The sequence below is a fragment of the Zootoca vivipara genome, chromosome 4, assembly GCF_963506605.1.
Source record: "Zootoca vivipara chromosome 4, rZooViv1.1, whole genome shotgun sequence".
Lineage (NCBI taxonomy): Eukaryota > Metazoa > Chordata > Lepidosauria > Squamata > Lacertidae > Zootoca > Zootoca vivipara.
The window spans coordinates 100,143,967-100,161,127 of record NC_083279.1 but is presented as its reverse complement, the minus strand read 5'-3'; the positions used below and the strand labels follow the sequence as shown (position 1 = coordinate 100,161,127).

Genomic DNA, 17,161 nt, shown 5'->3' with positions numbered 1-17,161 from the left:
GGGAACCACTTTCTAGAAAAACAAAACGGGAAGAACTTCAGAGATATCCTAACACAGCTGCTATGGAAGAGGGTGGGATGGGAAGATATAGCTGTGTATCAATTGTGGGAAGAGCAATGTGCTCTGAAGCTGCTTGTCTATCTTCTTGGAGAGGTCATTAAACGAACTTCAGAAAAAAGATTAGAGCACTTCTGAGTCATCTTGCACATCATGCTTCTGGCTGTTTCACTCACGTGTAAAATGCCATTTTGAAAAAGCATTGCCGGTTAATGGAAAACTGACTTTGGAAAATGGATAATGGACTTTGGAAAATTGTCTTTAAAATCACGTTAACTACACATGAAAATTAAAAATGGGTCTGTATGGAATGACCCCATTAAAGATTGTATGTTAAAGGTAAACAAAACAATTATTTGCACAGCACACTTTGAACCAAGTCCACAAAGGTCTGCTTCTGTTCCAGAAGTGACCCACCTTCATTTCTGTGATAGCACAGTAAGTATGCTTTCGTTATCAGGTTTTTGTATTGATTAGATCCCACTTTGCCCAGGTAACCATCCTGCTGCAGTTTACAGGCCAGCGAATGAGAGGTGGCCTATGAAATAATGAACTCTTCTGCTTGGGTCTCATATCTGGCTATCTTAAGAGAGTAAGCATGAAGGACGGACCTGCTTTTGTGATTTTTAGGAGGGTGCAATGCTAGAAACTGCCTAACCAAGCCAAAGCAACTCTTCTTATATAGCCACTGGGTTTGGCAGAGCTAAGCTAGAGTTCTCCGCAGCACATTTGTAAACAGTGAAGAGCAGGCAGACATTCCAGCACAGCTGGGAACAGTCTCCAGGGAGTCCCAGTTGGCCGAATGGCCGTGCTCCCCAACACGTGCCCACTGCTCATTTAAAGAGAACATTTCTGCCACCCAGACTCGCTTGGGTTTATTGCCACATAAAGTCCGAAGCACCTCTCAGAGGCTTAAGTGGGAGTCAAGAATTTTCATGTCAGAATGATGGCCCATGAAAGCAGATTGCACACTTCAGCTGAACTCTCTGCCACTGCCACAGTGTGGAGAAGCAGAGAGAAGGAAAAAAATTATTCAACTGGTGCAGTAACCTTTCTAGCTATTTGGCAAAAAAAGCTCAAAGGTGCATGCCATTTCATTTGGTGTTTTGTTGACTGCATCCCACCCTGGTACCCATATGGATAAAGAGCATGGTATGAATACTTCAAAATTAATTAACCAAAGTTAAGGATACATACAGCACTGAAGACAAAGTGGTTTGGGGCTAAGCCATGACACAACTCAAGAATGCAGAAGATGAGCTAGGGTGACGGAGTTGTTAAGAGGACCAGGTCATACCCCTCTGGGAGTACCGTGTCTAGTTTTGGGTACCATAGTTTAAGAAGGCTATTGATAAGCTGGAATGTGTGCAGGGGAGGGTGTCCAGGATGATCAAGGGTCTAGAGACCCTTACGAGGAATGTTTGAAGGAGTTTGCCTATGTTCAGCATGGAGAAGAGGAGACTGAAAGGAGATGATAGTCATCTTCAATGTTCTGAAGGGCTGTCGCACGGAAGATGTAGCAAGCTTGTATTCTGCTTTTCAAGAGGGGAGGACCTGAACCAAGGGATTCAAATACAGTGGTACCTTGGTTTATGAACACAATTGGTTCCGGAAGTCTGTTCATAAACTGAAGCGAACTTTCCCATTGAAAGTAATGGAAAGTGGATTAATCTGTTCCAGATGGTCTTCAGAGTACTTAAACTGAAGCGTTTATAAACTGAAGTGAACTTTCCCATTGAAAGTAATGGAAAGTGGATTAATCTGTTCCAGACGGGTCCGTGGAATACTCAACCTGAAGCGTACTTAACCCGAAGCATTAGTGTAATTGGTTCCGGAAGTCTGTTCATAAACTGAAGCGTTCATAAACTGAAGCGAACTTTCCCATTGAAAGTAATGGAAAGTGAATTAATCCGTTCCAGATGGGTCCGCGGCGTTCGTAAACTGAAAATTCGTAAACCGAGGTGTTCATAAACCGAGGTTCCACTGTAGCAAGAAAGGAGATTCTGGCTAAACATCAGGAATAACTCATGGTATAAGAGCTGTTCGACACTGGAATGGACAACCTCGGAAGGTGGTGGACTCTCCTTCATTGTTGTTGGGTTTTTTTTTAAGTGCAATGCAAGGAGTTGGACTCAATGACCAACTCTACAATTCTATGATTCTAGTTCAGGACTGGGGAGATCTGGGTTCAAATCCCCACTCAGACACCAATCTCACTGGCTGACCTTGCATCTCAGCCTAACCTACCATACAAGGTTGCTGTGGGGATACTTGGGTGAGGGTTGGAGAAGTGCCTTGTATACCACACATGAGTCTCTTAAAGGAAATGTGGGACATAAATGTAAACAACAAAGCACACATTCTTTAACTTCACAAGAGTGCAGCATTCCCAAGGCATCCTTTTCCAATGATCTGTGCTCTCCTCACAAAATGCACAGAATAAAATATTAGAAGGGAAGGGGAGGTTTTCCTTATTGTCACCACCTTTTCCTGATCCACAGAGCATGGGTCACCACCCCAAACATACCATGATCATCTCTGTGAATTAAGTGCAGTGTGCCCCTTCACACAAACCTTCTCTCAATTTCTGATTATTAACATGAAGAATCAGCGGACCGCTGGCTGTTCTAGCAAAACATGCAATCCATGTAGGATACACAGTCCTATAGTGAAGGATTTTTAAGACAACCTGAAGGCCTGTCCCTCAACCTCCACGCCAAGACAGAGCACGAAGGGAAGCAGCCTTCTAATATAGTTCAACGCGTGATTAAACTGTGGAACTCCTTCCTGCAGGAGGTAGTGATGGCCACCAGCTTGGGTGGCTTTAAAGGAGGATTAGACAAATTCATGAAGGGCTACCGATGGCTACTAGCCATGATGGCTATGATCTGCCTCCACGGTCAGAGGCTGCAATGCTTCTGAATGCCAGTTGCTGGAAGCCACGTGAGGGAAGAGGGCTCTTGTGCTTGGATCCTGCTTGTGGTTTTCTCACACATACATTTGGTTGGCCACTGTGAGAATAGGATGCTAGGTGAGCCATCGACCTGATGCAGCAGGCTCTTATTATGTTCTTATATATGTTGGGCTGGGCTATTTTAGTATAGGATAGAATTCATACCATCACTTCCTGTTCTCAACCGCTCAAGCAACCAGGCAAGCAGATGTAGACATGGAAAATATAGGCCCCCTTAACTGCACACAGCAAGCAACTGCTCAGGGGTGTAGTCATTGTGGGTGAGGTCTACGCTGAAGGCCACAGTGCCAGAGTTCGAAATTAGCAGGTGCCAGGTGCATTTTGCGCCTTAAGATTCTCCATTTGCGAGCACCTCAAAAAGTCTGGGTGCCATTTTTTGCACCTGGCTGACACTCAAGGATTACTGAAATGTATGTGCTTTGAAGCCTCGAAGTATATGTTAAAGATAGACAATATGTTAAGGTGTTTAACAATAAAGAGTAGAGTGTTTTGAAAACTGAAATACGGTACCAATATTTTTATTGTAAACACCAAATTAAACATGTACCGGTATTAACAATTTCTGTTACAAATGTGATATTAACAATGTGTCACTTATGTGAACTGTGTATTAGTTCATGCTTTCCAAAAGTATAAATAAAAAGTGTTGCTGACACCCCCATGGCGAGTAGACATTCTGTTTTGGCACTTACAACCCAGGTCCCAGGAGCCATTTGGCTCCTAGTTTTTCTGTCCCATTTTCTAACACTGCACAGGGCATAAGAGTAGAAAGGAGGAAACCTTTTTATGAGCTCCTGTTTTGGAGGTACCAGCGTTTAAAACCTGAAATAAACAGGAAGTTGGAATTGGATGCAAATGCCAGCCACTCACTGTGCCTTTGTTTCCTATATCCAGGACAACCAACTTCTGTGCCCAAGCAGAGAAGCAGGTACTTCTCTATTAGTCTGGCATGCAAAGCTCAACTCTCCTGGTTTTCGGCTCTGCTGACACACCATGGAACGGCAGCCAACTTCCGACACCGGCAGCGAAGAAATGCAGGTTGTGGGCCAAATCCGTAAGAGAAGCCTGGCTGCTGGATCAGACCAAAGGGGCCCAGCAGCATCCTGTTCTCACAATGGCCAACCAGATGTCCGTAATGGGAAGTCCAGAAGCAGAGCCAGAGGACAGCAGCTGGCATTCTCAGGCACAATGCCTCCAACAGGAGAGGGAGAACAGAGCCATCAAGACTAGTAGCCACTGACAATCCTATCCTCCATGAATTGGTCTAATCCTCTTTTAAAGCCCTCCAAATTGGTGGCCATCACTGCAGCTTTTGGGGGACTGAATTCCATAGTTTAACTATGTGCTATGTAAAGAGGGACCCCTTTTTGCCTGGATGCTAAGGGTTCTTTCTTGCCAGTCTCTGGAAAGAAACACCCAAAACACAGGGCTGTTGCCCCAAATGGTCTCAGAGACTGCCAGTCTCGGGGCAGGAATGCCCACGTCTGATGGGCTCCCCGGGATCCTTGAGCAGTTTGGAGATTTGCTGCCAAGTCCAGGTCCCTGTGCCCCTCATCTGAAGAGGCCTCGGGTCTGAGGCCCAACAGGAACCCCAAAAGGAACACAGGAAACTGCCTTACAATGCATTGGCTCAGTGTTGTTGGCACAGAGTGGCAGTGACTCTTCAGGGTTTCAGACTGAACCTGGGACCTTTCAGATGCAAAGCATGCGCTCTGCTACTGAGACACATCTCTTCCCCGAAAGAGGAAGGGGAAGAAGAGCCCGACATGAGGACTTGTGTCTCTCATCACTTAAAAAGCAGTCTCAAACAATGCCCAGAACATGCCTCTGACACTCAAAGAATCCCATTCCGCACAGTGCTGCCAATCACGATGCTCACGGTTGGATTCTCACCCATCTTAGAGGGCTGTCCTGATGAGGATTTGCACCCTCTCACACCACAACACGAGCCTCATTGTTGCACAGCGAATTTCGCTGAAGGGTTTGCTTGTGCAACTTCCTTGAAACGGAAGCATAAACTTAGCAAAGCACACAAGGATGAAAAGTGACAATGACATGACAATCTGTTGTGCTAGAAAACGATTTTGTTATATGTGCTTAGAAAATCAATAATTTTTTTTGAAAAAAAATGATTCCAAGATAAGGTCTCAAAGAGCAGCACCAAATCTTGCTGCTTTGTCTGTGGATTTAATTGCCTGTGTTTCTTCTGTAATTGGTACACTGATGTTTTTTTGAATAATATTGTTTTAACTTATGGCCGGAGGCTGCCTTGTGAATTCTTATAAATTAGGTTAAAAATATGCTAAATAAATAATAAGCTGCTCACCCAATGGCTCTCCTAGCAGCTGTGGTCTTTTCTAGCAGAGTCCCAGAGAACACCAGACATCCCAGCCATGTCACTTTGCTTGGCTGATGAACCAGAAATAGACACGAGGTGGGGGGGGGGGGAACCAAATGGGACCACTTCACTTTAATGAAGTAGGGAACACTGGACAACCACAAGCTATAGGTGGGTTGGACAGCATCATCTAAAGGCCAAGGGATTAAAGCATCAGGCATCTCTCTCTTCTGGCATCACTGAGAGGTGGAGGGCCTCATTTCACTCCTGTTCACAAACAAAGACATTTATGCCTCCATACCTCTCTCACACATACATATGTCACATGCAGGTCTCCCAGAGTTCACTTCTCTAGTATTTTCAAAATATCCACCCAGACCAGTCAAATTTGTCCAGAAAATTTCACAGTATTTTTTTACCAGTTTTTGTTATTGCGGAATTGGGCAAAAGGTACGAAGGCTTTCCTGACAAGTGACTTCAGCTTCCCTGCAGTTTCTCTTTTAAACCGAATGCTTCCGGTCATCCCCCCAGTGGTAGGCATTTCTGTATTTTCTTTTCCTCTTACAATACAGTGGTACCTCGGTTTGCGACTGCAATCCGTTCCGCGGAGGCGGTCGCTCCCCAAAGCGGTCGCTTCCCAAAGGCACGCTTCTGCACGTGCGCGAAGCACCGATAGAGCGCTTCTTCTTCTTCTTTTAAGATAAGATACCTTTATTGTCATTGTCCCCTCGCGGGAACAACGCAATTACTCATTACTTCTGCGCATGCACGAGCTGCACAGATTGCATCTGCGCATCCGATGCCACGGAACCCGGATCCGTTCCGCGGTGGTCGCTCGCCGAAGCGGTTGCAAAAAGAGGTAGGCGGAAACCGAGGTTTGACTGTATTTGAAAGTTGTTGGTATATCAACATATTCTTCTTCTCTTCACCAGAAGTAATCAGATTTCATGATTTACCTTCAAAACAGCTCGATTATCTTTGCGGGTTTCCCACAAACACTTCTAAATTTGCAAATGCCCTGTTTGAACTGTGAAAATGTCACAGCAGGATTTGCAGATTTCAACTACACATCTACCACTTAGCAGACCAGCAAAACCCATCACATCCTGCATCTTCCCCTCCCATCCCAATAGAAGGGAAAGCAGGACGTTTTGCCAAGTCACAGTTCCAAGGGAGAAGACGGCAGACCTAACCATGTCCATTGTCTGTGTCAGAAAAGAACTTCCTCCCATTGTGCAGGACAAACACAAGCAAACTCATCAAGAAAGTAGCTCCTTTACCATTCTAACATTACATGCCCTCCTGTGTACTCATCCACACTGGGCAGAGAATGCTTGAAAAGAGCCCAAATAATTTGGAGATTAGAAGAATTTAAACAACTTATTTCCATTTGGTGCAAAATCTGTATTACAAACCTACCTCAGCACTGCGGCCCTGAGGGAAGGGTCTACACTGCAGATCCAGCTCCAAACCCCTCCACTTCTAAGGATCTCAGACAGCAATCTTTTAAAAATAATAATAATAAATAATAATAATTTATAGCACAAGTGTTGAGATTTGATGTTTTTATTTGTGCTATGTGCATTAGAGCTACGATTTTAATGTATGATGACTCAGAAGTAAACTGTGAATTTAGCCAGCCTTTCTGGCTCAGATCATGTTTAAAATGTCTTTTTTAAAAAAAACCAACAATTTTTTTAAAAGAAAAGTACAAACAAAAACACCTCTGCAAATTCTGCAGACGTAATTTTGGAACGATTCCTGTGAATGAGACATATAGCTATGGTGAAACATGACATGGAAAATGAAAATCCTGTAGAAGTCAGACTCCAGAGCAGCTATTGGAAAGAATGAAGCGTGCTGCCCACAGTTCATTTACACACACACAAAAAAGGAGATCTTTCAAGCTGGGCACAGCTCTTTTCATTGAGAATGTCTCCTGTTCAATCCCTGTCAAGTAACAGTTGACAGGAGAGGCTTTTCTCAACCTTAGAAGCTGAAGAGCTGGTGCCAGTCAGAGGGAAGTCCTCCTTCATGCAGTGCATAGGTAAGCTATGGATGCTCCCACAGGAGACAGTGACAGCCGCCAATCTAGATGGCTTTAGAAGAGGATTAGACAAATCAGTATAGTAGAGGGCTATTGATGGCTCCTAGCCAGGATGGCTATGTTCTGCCAGCACAGTCAGGGGAAGCAATGCTTCTGAATACCAGTTGCTGGAAGCCGCAGGAGGAGAGAGTTGTAAATCCTGGTTTTGGCCTTGCCTTTGGGGTATCTGGTTGGCCACTGTGCTGGTCCAGCTCTTCTTATGTCCTTAACACATACCGTAGCAGTGGGCCAGCTAGATGGACATGTAAACCTCAACTGGAACAAGGCAGATCGCTAATGATCAGAGCAAGGCTCCCCAGAAACGCCATCAGGGACACATCAGCCCAGCAAAATGTTCCATCAAATCCAGGCCTCATAAACAAGATTCAGGTAGAGCAGAATATGGCCAACTGCATGATTTACAGCTTTAAATATACAAAGTTCAGAATGTGTTTTCAATGCCTAGGCTCTGCACTTCCTTGTCATCACAAGGGTAAATAGGTTTGATGCAGGGTTGAGCAAGCCATTTAACTTTCCCTTATCTTCCTAGCCAGCCTAAATGAACTACTTTGCGGGAGGCTAATTAAATCAAGAAAGGGCAATCATCTGGCCCATCATGTCAGAAGGTCATCTTGGGACGCCCTCACCAGAATAACTTCAATTGATGCAGAATGAGCTTGGTCTTTAGGGTGCGTGAATTAATTTATCCAGCATCAAGCTTTATTTCTGCAGCAAAGCTGATTAATGAAAAGAATTCAGTCATGGATCTCAGCACCAAAACACAGGCTGCAGTTTCAGAGCCTCTGAATTGTTTTTGGGGTTTGTTAGCAGCAAGCAGGAAACTTCTGCACTAGATCCGGGGAATGAGTGACGGCCACGAACCAAGTTTAACTGAAAGATGAGAACTTACAGGAATACAAAGTTCACCTCGAGGCTGAGCTTACTCCTCTTAGCAAACTACAACTGTTTGAACATCCTTATTCTACGGGGTAACATTTAATTTGTTTGCTTCTGATGGAATCGTGCCAGAAAGTACTCTCAGTTTAGAAAAAAGGAGAGTAAAACAATGTTTATAAAACAATGCTTGGCATGGCGTGAGTGGATAGAGAAGTGTTTCTTCCTCTGACATATAACACCAGAACTCATGGATATCCAACGAAGCTGAATGTTGGAAGATTTGGGACAGATAAAAGAAAAGACTTCTTCACACAGTGCACAGCTAAACTATGGAACTCCCTCCCACCGGAGGCAGTGGTGGCCAGTATCTTGGATGGCTTTAAGAGAGGCACAGACAAATAAATGGAGGAGAGTGCTATCAAAGACTGCTTAGCCAATATGGCCATGTTCTGCCTCCACAGTTGCAGGAAGCAATGCTTTAACTGTTTTTAACTCTGAATTTTAAATTGTTGTAACCCACAATGGAACCTACTGATGAAGGGCAGGGAATATATTTAATAATAACAATGGAATCCATTCCATTTATTGGTTCCTGGGGACCTGGGCAAAGTCTTTGGGGACTTGTGTCCACCCACTTGCTTTCTTGACCCTTGACCCTTGCAGCTGGTGAGGGCCAACTGGGAAGGAGTGAAGCCTCATGGACCAGCAGCCATAAACAAAGCTCTGCGGCTGGGTGAAATGATGCTACCTATGAAGGAGGCTGTGGTCTGAGCCGTTCTGAAAAGTCCTCCCTGAATTTTGCTGATCTGAACTATGGACCTGCCACAATTACGCACCCCTGTGTGAAAGAGCAAGGTCATCAATATGCTGGTGCCACCTTACTTTATTTTCCAATATCTTCTGATCTGAGAGCTGAACAAGAGATCACAGAATTATGGAGCTGTAGAGCTGTAAGGGACCCAGAGGGTCCTTAGGCAACGCAGGAATCACAACTACAGACATGTGGGGTTACGGCAACCACTTGTTGGGTCCAGCTCTCCCTGAAAGAGTGGCTATGCAGCCTTGGGTTGCTCCCTAGTCCTGCTGCAAATCTTTGTGCCGGGTTTCTGCAGCCCTTCCTCACTAAATGAGACTTCCTTTCCATCATGCACATAACAGGATTACAGACATGTGTTCTACACTGAACTGCCCTTGAAGACGGCTCGGAAACTTTCACTATCACAAAAAGCAGCAACTCTTCTTTCGACTAGAGCACAGAGAAGAGGCCACATTGCTTCCAATTTGATGCAGCTATACTTGCTGCCAATTTGCTTCCAGGCTCAATTCAAGGTGCTGACCTGACCTTTCTTCTACATTTTAAAGAACTGAACTATTAGCAGTCTAAGATTCAAAGAATCCCACTCAAGTTAGGGGGTGAACTAGACAGCCTTCAGGTCTTTTAAAGCTCTGACTAGCATTCAATATAGTTCTTATAAAGGAAAAAGAACAGTAGTATCACTGCTACTTCAATGTCTACGACTTCCACGGAGCTGTTGCAGCCCCTTTCAGGATAACTCACAGGAGTTCTCCCCTTGGGGCACAAAGAGAATGAATCTTCTCTTCTCCAGAAGCAATAGATGACTTTCAGTATGGCCTGATGATGATTTCTGGGGCCAAGTGGGGGCAGAGAGAAGTTAACTCAAAATCACTTTCTGAGCTGATGCTGCTGAGCTTAAGAAGATGAGCGGGAAGCATGGCTCTTTTGACCTCCAGCAACTACTGCTGCTGCAGCTTCTGTTCAAAGGAGCATCACAGCAGGAATGGGGTTGAGAGTCTCTAGTCATTGCGAAAAGCTGAGCAAGGCAGAGAGCCTGGACTCTTCCTGTTCACTGCATCTCCCCTGCCTGCCATGGTTAAAGGCTGGGAAAAGATACTTCCGAGTTCAGGGCACCATGCTTTTAAAAGCCAGCGTCAACTTCCAAGGAAACAGGATGGAGGGAAAGTCCAGGTCCTTCAACACCAGCATCAAGATACTCTAGTCTAACCACTTCCTCATGCAGAACCCACCTGTTGCGTCACAAGCCCCAAAACATGACTCAGAGTAAGCCAGCAGGCACAAATGCAGCTACAGGCAGGCCTTTTGAAAGCCCTGCCAAATTTGGCAAAGGCTGTGAGCCATGGCGGGCAGATGGTAGCCCACAGCCATTTCCATGCCTCTAGGACGCAGCCCAGCAGCCGAGATCAGCAGAGGAAGGGTGAAACCTTAAGTCTTTTTTATTGTCCTTTTAAAACTCTTGCTCACACCAGAATTATTCAGGATTTGACGCATGTTCAGACAAGGCAGCTCCAGTCTAAAGAGCCTAACAGGGCATAGCATTTCATTTTGTGTGTGTTGCTCATTGCTTGTTGTTGCTTTAGCTGCTTAGATGTCTCCAATGTGGTACGGAAATATTTATTATACCATAGCGCACTCTTTTAGACTCTCCTGCAACCTGAAGGTGGCACAGAATTAGTCACAAAAGCAGGTACGCCTACAGTATGTTTATTCACCAACTGAATTTGTGGGGGGGGGAGGCTTTGAACCAGGTAAAAAACTGGTTAAATGTTATGCAACCCTCCGGAGATATATAATGAACCTGCATTAGCACGACAATTTTTGAGGAAAAGCTTCTTCAGGAACTCTCACCACATCTCCACATGCAGTGTCCCCGCAATGTCCTCTGAAGGCCTCCCTCGAGCAATGGATACTCCCAGCAGTATGCATACCTCTTGTGGTCCTAAACACTGAGCAGATATACGTAGACTCATGTCCGTGACAGTTTGTTCAAGCAAGTGAAACCCCACTAGGAAGCACCTAACAGGCCTATTCTGCTTCTGCCCTGGAATCTGCCTGACTTGTGTTAACTTAGGGGCTCCAGAATTTACTTGCAATACTGAAAAGCCCAAGGAAATCCACACAAGACGAAGAGGATAGAAAACAAGAGGAGGAGGAGGAGGAGGAGGAGGAGGAGGAGGAGGAGGAGGAGGAGGAGGAAGGTTCGCGTCTCCGCTCCTCCACATGCACCTGCTGGGTGACCTTGGGCTAGTCACACTTCTCTGAAGTCTCTCAGCCTCACTCACCTCACAGAGTGTTTGTTGTGGGGGAGGAAGGGAAAGGAGATTGTGAGCCGCTTTGAGACTCCTTCGGGTAGTGATAAAGCGGGATAGCAAATCCAAACTCTTCTTCTTCTTCTTAGAGGAGGCAGGGGTAACCAGACTGGCAGCTCTTTATGCACCTGAAAAGTGCAATGCCTGAACACAACCTCCTTCCTGCTGGCCTCTCGCAGCAAGTATTGACAATGAGGGGGCAGTGGGGACATTGAGTAATTTCGACAGCCTGAGCGTTACAAGTTGCCAAGCAAGGCCAGAGTCCTGACAATTGTAATTATTTTAAAACATGCTGGATAAACATTTGATCTGGCGCAGGGTAAAGAAGCAGGTGTGGTAACTGGCTGTCATGCTAAGTACTGTACTGGATCAGAAGCCCAAGCAAGAGGTTTATGGCCAGCTGTAAAAAAGCGATTACCCCGTAAAGCTGAAATTCATCACTGCTCCCGCAGGTCCTAGGTGAGACTCAACAAGGCTCGGAAGGGGAAGGACGCATGACCAGATCTGCACATGGTTAGGAAAGGAAGTCAGCCTTTATCGCACATCAACTGGCAGGCTGATTGCTGCAAACCCACATTGTATTATAGCCCACATTTTGTTCTCCAAGACGCTCAAGGTGGCGTACGTGGTTCTCCCTGAAACCCCACAGCAATCCTGTTAGGTAGGCTATGCTGAGAGGGAGTGACTGGCCCCAGGTCACCCACACCCAGTGAGCTTCATGGCCGAGTGGGGGATTTGAGCCTTGATCCCTCAGGTTTTGGTCCAAACACTCTAACCCACAGCTTACCAAACTTTTCATGCTGGTGACACACTTTTGAGACATGCATCATTTCGTGACACAGCAAACCAGAGGTTAAGCTAACCCCTTTCCAGCCCCAGGAGGAGTGTGGGGAGTGTTTGTACAATGACACACTAACGTGTCCCGACACAGTGTTTGGATAACTCTGCTCTAAATACTACACATGCTAGTTAGCTCTCTAGTCCTCACAGAAAAATAATCAGAAACCATTTTTATTTCTGCTGAGTGTTTAGCACCCCAAGAAGGAAGTCCTCAACAGAGGACTTCAGTGAACATCCTTCCTACAGAAGCCCTCCAGCACCTCTCCACATCTGCTTCTCCAAGCAACAGCTGTCACTTTCAACAACCAAAAGCCTGCAAAAGTCCAAATTTGGCAAGCAGGCAAACTTTGAAACCAAATTAAGCTAGGCACGTTCTGCACAGAATAGGACTAACAAGTTTTTTTATGTGGCTGTGGATGAAGACTTTGGCTTCCCAGCTCGTTTAAAGTTCTGGCACCTGAGATAAAGGAGTTTCGGTTTGCCAGTAAGGCCTGCAGGCACTGCTAGAAGAACCAGCCGCTAAGGGTTATCATCCTGGAAAACAAGTGTTTCCAGAAAAGTGGTTGCCGCTGGGAAGCTTTAGAAATGCCCAGGAAATTACTGCTGCTGGTTTGCTAATACTTGTCCACACCCAATGCAAGTATAACTGCTCACCTCTCTGTGGCAGTAATACAGGGTGCAAGTGGGGTTCGGTATTGGCAACGCACCATAAGAACTGCCACACTGGATCATGCACTCACATGCAGGTTACTACTAACGCGATAATCTCTTCCTGTCATTTGTTTGCCAGCATCTAGTTTTCGTTCCTCTTTTCTATGAAGTCTAACAGTGGATGCTAGAATTGTCACCCTCCTCTCCATAAGCAGTATCTATTCCTTGTGAATTCCACAGTCCAGTGCTCAGGAAATGGCAACAGGCTGCCTCTTCCTCAACACTTATTTGTGCTATTGTCAATTGAGGAGAGAGAAACTCAGGGTCCATTATGACCCCCTTCCCTCAAACAAAGGTCAACAAGGACATTTCCCATTCCTCTTGGGAATTTCAACAAGAAAAACCACTTAGAAACTGGTGTGCAAAGATTCCAACTCTGACACTCTTACCGTACAACCTCCCCCCTCTCCCTCCCCTTTCTCTCTCTCTCTGCCAAGCCACTTGATAAACCTACAGTTAGTTAAGGTAATGCTGACATGCAGCTATTTTAAAGACCTGCGATGCAGTTATGGGAACTTTCAACATGAGAAACTGGCAATGGTGCATCACTGGGCCATCACTTCGCAAATCAAACTCCTGCATGGGGCTTCCCTAGATCTTTAGGAATGCTCCAACACCACAAACAACCAGGGAACAGTGGATTCTCCTTTACTATATTCCGAAGCTCAGATATGATACAAGCAGATGTGGTCTAAATACTGTTCTGTTTTACTCAATGCCTGATAAGAGTGCACTGTTTGCACCTACAGTCACATTCTTTAACTCAACGGAAAGAGGACAGTTGACACTCAACAGCTAAACCTCAAGCCTGAAACAGGCAAATCTTCCATCTGAAAAAAATCAGCAGGTTTCAGATAGAAAGCACACTGCTCTTTTTCTCTCTCCTCTATGTAAAGCAGGAAATAACCACTTTTACTTCAAGCTAGCTGCCTTTCTCGGAGCCTATTTCAAGATGCGTAGTGTTTTTTGTTTCCTAGCCTGAAATTGCCTACAGAAAGAACCATTGTGGAGTTGGGGAGGGGAAACTCTCAGGCACGCTAGAAAAAAACACCAGTATAAGACCACCGAAAACAGCGAGGATTTAAGCAGACATCAGAACTCAGGTTGGCGAGGAGGGAGCTCTAAAATACTTTACAAGTTTCTTTTCCGAACCTCCAAGAAGGGAAGACCAATTCACAACTTCCAACTTCAAAGCAGAGTCCCAGGGATGAGAAGAGCCCACTGCCAGCAGCCCAAAGGAACATTATTTTATACCCCCAAAGGATTAAGAAAAGGCAAAACCAGCTCCTTACCAGCAACTTTTTCCTGACCTGCTATTGTGGCATCGTCCAGGTAGGTGCCTGGGGGCCTCTCCCCCTGTCCATGGTGCAGAAGGAAGCCGCAGAGGATCCATATGGCTATTCTGGACCATACATCCATGTTGTGTCCGGCAAAGGAGACCCTTCAGCGTTTGTCGCGTGTCAGGAGTTCCTCGGCATCAGTTCCCAACAGAAAAAGAAGACCAGATTCCCAGGGATACTCGTGAGTCCTGTTTCTTTCCGTCCTTGGATTCTTATATTCCAAAAGAGTACAGGAAGTGTCCACTAGCCCAGAAGGAGAGCCAGGTTGTTTCTAAAAGCTGCAGAAGTAAAGGTTGGAAAGGCTTTAAGGAGTTTTTCCCCTAGCCGCTGAACACAGCTCGAAATTCTGCCCCAGATTAAACAGCCTCCCGAAACCTTTTCTATATCCGCAGAACAGGCGCTGAAAGGTTCGTTTTACCTCTAAGTGGGGGTGTCATACAAATCCTAAACGCTTAAAAGCATCCGTTTTCAACATGCAACAATAACTGGGAAATTTGTAAAAATATTCTCTGGGCTTGGCTGCTTTCTTTTGCAAATTATGTACTAGGCTGCTGAAGCAACCCAACCAATGAAGTAGTAATCCAAGCACATCCCCAAAATTGCCAGCAGGTTTAGAACAGTTTAGCAGATTCAGAACTAGAGGAGACCAGATTATGCCTGGTATAATAGAACTGTAACAGATTCTAAACACACACACACAATTTTTTTGCCAAACTAGATTTTCAGTCTTCACACCGCAGGAGTCTCAATCTGACTGCTAAAAGCCTAACAAGCATTTACTTTTAACGGAACCCAGGAATCTCTCTGCAAAGAGGTACGTGCAGGTGAATTCAGAGCAACATATAGAAAACGTGGAAGAGGAACACATCAGCCAGATAAAAGATTAAAGAAATGGGGGCCCTGATGCACAATTTGCCCCCTTTTCCTATCAAAAAGAAAACTTCCTCAGAACCAAAGGGAAGGGAAACGTCTGGAGACCAGCTACCCGCTCTCATCAGACTCCTGCGCTCTTTTCAGAAGCAAGAAACAGCAGCCTTGCGACCTCCTGGATCAGACCTTCCCGGCTTGGCGTCCCCTGGATTTCACTCCGCCAAATCAAAGGCCACCAAACCATTTAATCCATTTAAACTTTGGCTTCTGCACAACTTTCAAAGCGATATTTCTGCCTGTCTGTCTGCCCTGCAAAATCACTCCCTGTTATCCCTTTTCAGACTACTCTGGGCCACTTCCTTTCCTTCTACCCAGCTGTCAATAAGAGTCTCCCCCCCAGGCCAGGCTGTGTGTGTCAAACGCTGAAAATAAAACAACAAATAAAAAGCTTCGTCAGGTCGAAAGATTCTGCGTGTCTGTTTAAAAAAATAAAATAAAATAAATCCTGTTCAGCTCTTGGGGAAGGCGATCCAGCAAGTGTGGCCACGGATCTTCTCAAGGCACCTGGTGGTTTTTCCACAGGAGGGACCTCTGGCAGGCCAGAAGAAAGCCCCACCCCCCACCCCACCTAGAAGTGTGTCCCTGGGGTGCCTGTCACAGGAGGAGGAGGATCTCAGGATCTCGTCCAGGTCAACGAGGAGCCTGACGGCAGTCCCAGAATCTGGCTGGCTTCCTTCTTCCAGAGCAGGAGGAACTTTTCCTTGCTGGGCCAGGAGGGAGGGAACCAGGGAGCGCAGAAGGAAGGCCTCACCTGTCCACAGGTGCAGCAGCCTCAGGTAGAGCTCCTGGCTGACGCCCACTCCCCCCCCTACACACAATGTCCCACACACAACGGGACACACACACACGGGTGGGTCTTCCCTCTCCTCCTCACACTATGTTCTTCTCCTTAGGTGCAGGCCCCTCCCCCACACACCGCCCCCCCTCAAAAAAATATGCCCCCCACAAGCTGACCCCCCTCACACACAAGCTGACCCCCCCCAAACACCCCTCCTCCTCGTCCCCAAGGGCCTTCCTGGGCTCCCAAATAGCGCCACGAGGGCTGCTCTCCTATCTCAGGCACAGGGCACTGGGGCGGCCGGCCCTCGCTTCTTCCCACCCCTCCCCGAATTGGTCTCTCCTCAGCACGCCGCCCCCGCCGCCGGTGCTGCAATGGACTCTCCCACGAACGGTCTCTCTCTTCCCCTCTCCTGCCGCGCGCGCCTGCGCTCCTCACTCACGCTCTCTTTTCTCTTCCCTCCACCCCAAGTGGTATCTCCCATGCACGCGCTCAGCGCCCCCCTTCGCTCTCTTACGTCTGCCCCCCCTTTTTCCGCAGTTCTTATTGGTCTCTTCCTCGTCGTTCCGTCGGCCTCGGCGCTCCTCTTGCAGGAGGCGGGGCTACGCGGTCCCGCCCACTCCCCCCCCCGGCAGCCAATAGAGCGCCGCAGTTGGCTTCCCGGCGCGCGGCTTGCCCGGCAGCGGCCTCTAGCGGCGGGGAAGGGGGAGAGCGCGGTCTCTTTGCAGCTTCAAGTGGCGAAGCTCCGCTCGGACTGCACCAATGCAGCGAAGGAGGGGGTGTCCTGCTTGCGTTTCTTTATTTTATTCACTTGAAGTCAAAACAATATGCTCCCTCCCTCCCGCTCTACATACATACATAAAAATAATGTTATTATTTATACCCCACTCATCTGGCTGGGTTACCCCAGCCACTCTGGGCGGCTCCCAACAGAATATTAAAAACACGATGAAACATCAAACATTAAAAACTTCCCTAAACAGGGCTGCCTTCAGATGTCTTCTAAATGTCAGATAGCTGTTTATTTCCTTCACATCTGATAAATAGAACATGACACACAAAGGAAAAGGGACAAGGAGGGAAG

General features: G+C 46.5%; 1 protein-coding gene across 9 annotated transcripts in view; it reads right to left on the bottom strand.

Moving 5' to 3' along the window:
- STIM1 (stromal interaction molecule 1) overlaps positions 1-16,655 on the bottom strand; it is a 101,717-nt gene extending 85,062 nt beyond the window's left edge. For 3 of the 9 annotated variants that reach the window (XM_060274124.1, XM_035116407.2, XM_060274125.1), the window contains exon 1: positions 14,340-15,861. In XM_060274124.1, coding sequence (XP_060130107.1) covers positions 14,340-14,448 — 109 coding nt within the window. In that variant the 5' untranslated portion in view covers positions 14,449-15,861. The other 6 variants (XM_060274121.1, XM_060274123.1, XM_035116405.2 and 3 more) reach the window with 6 other exon arrangements.
- Positions 16,656-17,161: the final 506 nt, after the last annotated feature.